The sequence below is a fragment of the Elaeis guineensis genome, chromosome 7 (genome assembly GCF_000442705.2).
Source record: "Elaeis guineensis isolate ETL-2024a chromosome 7, EG11, whole genome shotgun sequence".
In the NCBI taxonomy this organism is placed as follows: Eukaryota; Viridiplantae; Streptophyta; class Magnoliopsida; order Arecales; family Arecaceae; genus Elaeis; species Elaeis guineensis.
Genome location: NC_025999.2, coordinates 82,128,542 through 82,132,296, shown reverse-complemented (window position 1 = coordinate 82,132,296; position 3,755 = coordinate 82,128,542). Strand labels below are relative to the sequence as shown.

Here is a 3,755-nt window from a genome sequence, read left to right as displayed (position 1 = left end):
AGCAGATAATACTGGAGAAGTAGATCGATCTTGAAACGATGTGATCTGAGAAGATTTTTATCTCAGATAACAATCTGCTGCCACATGTCCAGATGATGATGAGATCGGACTTATGATGAGCTTAGTTGATGAGATCGGTCTCCCGATGAGGTCAGCCTCCAACTTTCTGATGAGGTCGGTCTCCTGATGAGGTCGATTTTTTGATTTCTGATGAGGTCGGTCTCTTGACAATTTTAGCCTTCCGATGAGGTCGGCTTTCTGATAATCTTGATCTTTTGATTAAGTCGGCCTTCTTATAAGGTCGGCTTTATGATGAGCTCCACAATCGAGTCTTATATCGATATTTTTATCGATCTAAGAACTTTTGAGTTTCGAAAATATCAGTTGAGTTGATAAGATCCTACAATAAATATAATAATTTAATTTGATGCACTATGTTCATGATATTTCACGCACTCTCGTGGGCATGCACTGTTTTTTTACAGTATCCTATCTCATGTTATCGGTAACATTTCTACATTCTCACACACACACACACACACACACACATATATATATATATTCGTGGATAACGCCCAATGTGGAATTCGTGACGTACAAGGGGTAATGTGGCGTGTTAGCAACCGTGAGATTTGGCGGGGTCCATTGGACCTGGTGCAAGTAATAACTAGAACGCCACTGTCTTCCCACACCTGGTCTTCTGCCTACGCTCTACATCCATTGGAAAGTTTATTCTCCATCGCCCCTCCCCGCCTTCCCCCAACCCGTGGTGATGCCTCCAGTCGCGGAAGATGTGCTCGAATTCAAGCCGGAAGCGAGCCTTCTCGACAGCAACCTCAGCCCCGTCCCGGCCACGAAGCGCACCCTCACCCGGTGGGACATCGCCCTCCTCTGGTTCAGCATGGTGGTGAACGTCCCCTGCTACTACCTCGCCGGCAGCCTTGTGGATCTCGGCATGTCCTGGTGGCAAGGCGTCGCCACCATCATCCTCGGCAACACCATCCTCCTGGCCCCTCTCATCCTCACCGCCCATCCCGGCACCCGCTACGGCATCTCCTTCCCCATTCTCCTCCGCTCCGCCTTCGGCGTCCGCGGCGCCCACGTCCCCGCCCTCCTCCGCGCCCTCGTCGCCTGCGCCTGGTGCGGCATCGAGACATGGATCGGCGGCCAGGCCATCTTCCTCCTCCTCCCTCGCTCCATAAAGAACTCCTGGTACGCCCATCCGATCCACTGGCTCGGCACGTCGGCGCTCGAATTCTCCTGCTTCATTCTCTTCTTGCTGCTCCAACTGGCCATTCTCTGGAAGGGCATGGCCGGCATTCGACTGCTTCAGAACTACTCGGCGCCGGTGCTCCTCCTGCTGACCGGCTGGCTCTTTTTCTGGGCGTACTTCAAAGCCGGCGGCTTCGGAGAAATGCTCTCCACTCCCTCCCGTCTCGGCCCGTCACAATTCTGGTCCGTCTTCCTCCCTTCCCTGACCGCCACCATCAGCAACTGGTCCAGCATCGCGCTGAACATACCGGACTTCACGCGGTTCGCCATCCGCCAGTACGATCAGATCGCGGGCCAGCTGGGCCTCCCCATCTTCATGGGTCTCTACACCTTCATTGGCCTGGCCATCACTTCCTCCACACAAGTGATCTACGGTAGGGTGATCTCCAACCCAATTCATCTCTTAGCAGAGATCGGTGGAACCTTTACCATAGTCGTTGCCATCTTTGGCATCAGCCTCGCCACCATCACCACCAACATTCCTGGTAATTTTGTCGCCCCTGCCAACGTTCTCGTCAGTCTCAGCCCTTCCACCTTCAGCTTCGCAGGGGGTGCTCTGTTTACGGGATTCGTCGGTGTCGCCTTCCAGCCTTGGCGAATTATCGAATCCAGTGAGAGCTTCGTCTACACTTGGCTCATCGGGTACTCGGCATTGCTCGGCCCAGTCTCGGGGATTATACTTGTCGACTATTACGTACTCCGCCGCATGGTGCTCGACGTGAAGGCACTGTACTCTGCTAATCCTCGAGGGCCGTACTATTACTCAAGAGGATTTAATGTTGCAGCAATTGGTGCTCTGGTTGTCAGTGTGGCGCCTGCCATTCCGGGATTCCTTCATAAGGTTGGAATCCTGAAGGCAACCTCGCAAGTGTTCGTAGTCATATATGATAACGCCTGGTTCTTTGGCATCTTTTCGGCAGCGGCGATCTATTGGGTCCTCTCCTGCTGGAGATGGCCTCAGAGGGTCAGTACTGTTCCCTCTGTGTGGGAACCTCTCCAGCCTACAATGGCTTGATTGGTGTCAGATTATTCAGATTTCAAATTCTAATGTTTTGGGCTTGTATTGTAATTATACGATGATTCTGCATAGATGATGGGAAGTGTACAAGTCAAAAATTATGAATTAACCACCTTAGCTGGTATACCAATCAGTACTGGGTTCTAAGGTGCCTACATGCCATATCTTTATACGATCCCGGCATGTATTAGTGTCTTTCAGTACAATCATGGTGTAGATTTATTTTTTTGCTATAAGATTATGGTCCAAATTAAATGGCTTTGATGGAGTCTTACCTGCTGCAATAGAGTTTTATTTATGTTCGTTAGAGCCAAACATACTACTAGTATAGGACCCATGCTATGCGGCAGGATTGTATAAAATACAAAAAAAGATAATATAAATATGATGAAATTTATGTTGTCAACTAAAAAACATATGGTATATAATTTCGTTCAACATATTTACATAAATATTAATTCTTCTTGGAATTTTTTTTTGCTTGTGCTGAAAAATGTAAAGCAAATATTATAAGAGTATGCTATAGAGTCATTTGTATATTATAGTCGGGTTTTGTTAAAGTCAAATAATCTAGTATGGAGATTTTTTGTTGGCTGTATCACTGGCGATTCTCTGGATAGAAAATGTAAAGTTATTTTTTTTTTATAAAAAATAATTAATAGATAATAAAATATTTATAATAAAAGTTTGATATTGAATTGTGCTAAGTGATATCTTTGTGGGAGTGGCATGCTGAAAAGTTTTGAATAAATTTATTTCTTCGAAGTTGTAATCAGGACCTTGTAATGAAGAGGATATGGCACCGGAAGTCTAATGTATATTTCTGCTTGAGGTTTATCTTCTTGAAAATCTTTTGTTACTCCAAAATTATGGTCATCAGTATCAAATTTTGTGAATAAAATATAATTTAAATATATATATATTATTAAAATTTTTTTCAATAATATTTGAAAAAATAAATCTATCTAATTTTAGATCTGTAGCAAGATTGAATGTTGGTATACCAATTAATTATTAAATTAATTTTTAAGTACAATAAAAATTACAATATCGGTGTCATTTTCAACTGCTGCACTCAATTTGTATTTTTAAAATAAATAAATTACAAAAATCTCCCTGAGGTTTATCTTTATTATATTTTCATTCAATAATTTGAGAAACCTATACTTACCCTCTCGAGATATAACGATGTTGTTTAAAAAATTATAAAATTATAAAATGATCAAATTACCCCTGTATCTTTTAACATCTGGATCAGTCGGTTCCCTTTCTCCTTGAGCTCGAGCATGCATACTGTAGCAGTGGCCTCTTCTTCCCGTTCTTTATCCCTACCCTCCCCCACCCCCCCTTTCCCATTGTCTCTTCTCTCCCTACTTTTCCAGCCAATATTTCTTCCATTCTTTCTCCTCCCTGCCATCACTCACCCCCCAAGCTCGCTCCCTTCATCGTCTTCCCCCTCCTTGCT

At 44.4% G+C, this 3,755-nt stretch overlaps 1 protein-coding gene across 1 annotated transcript; it reads left to right on the top strand.

The window, feature by feature from the left end:
• Window positions 1-689: 689 nt before the first annotated feature.
• Window positions 690-2,420, top strand: LOC105048826 (purine-uracil permease NCS1-like). The gene has a single exon (XM_010928285.3). It carries the CDS (start codon window positions 773-775, stop codon window positions 2,285-2,287), a length of 1,515 nt encoding a protein of 504 aa, XP_010926587.1. The 5' UTR covers window positions 690-772; the 3' UTR covers window positions 2,288-2,420.
• The last annotated feature ends 1,335 nt before the right edge of the window (window positions 2,421-3,755 follow it).

Coding starts and splice junctions, on each gene's coding strand:
- LOC105048826 (XM_010928285.3), top strand. CDS start 773: ATGCCTCCAGTCGCGGAAGATGTGCTCGAATTCAAGCCGGAAGCGAGC.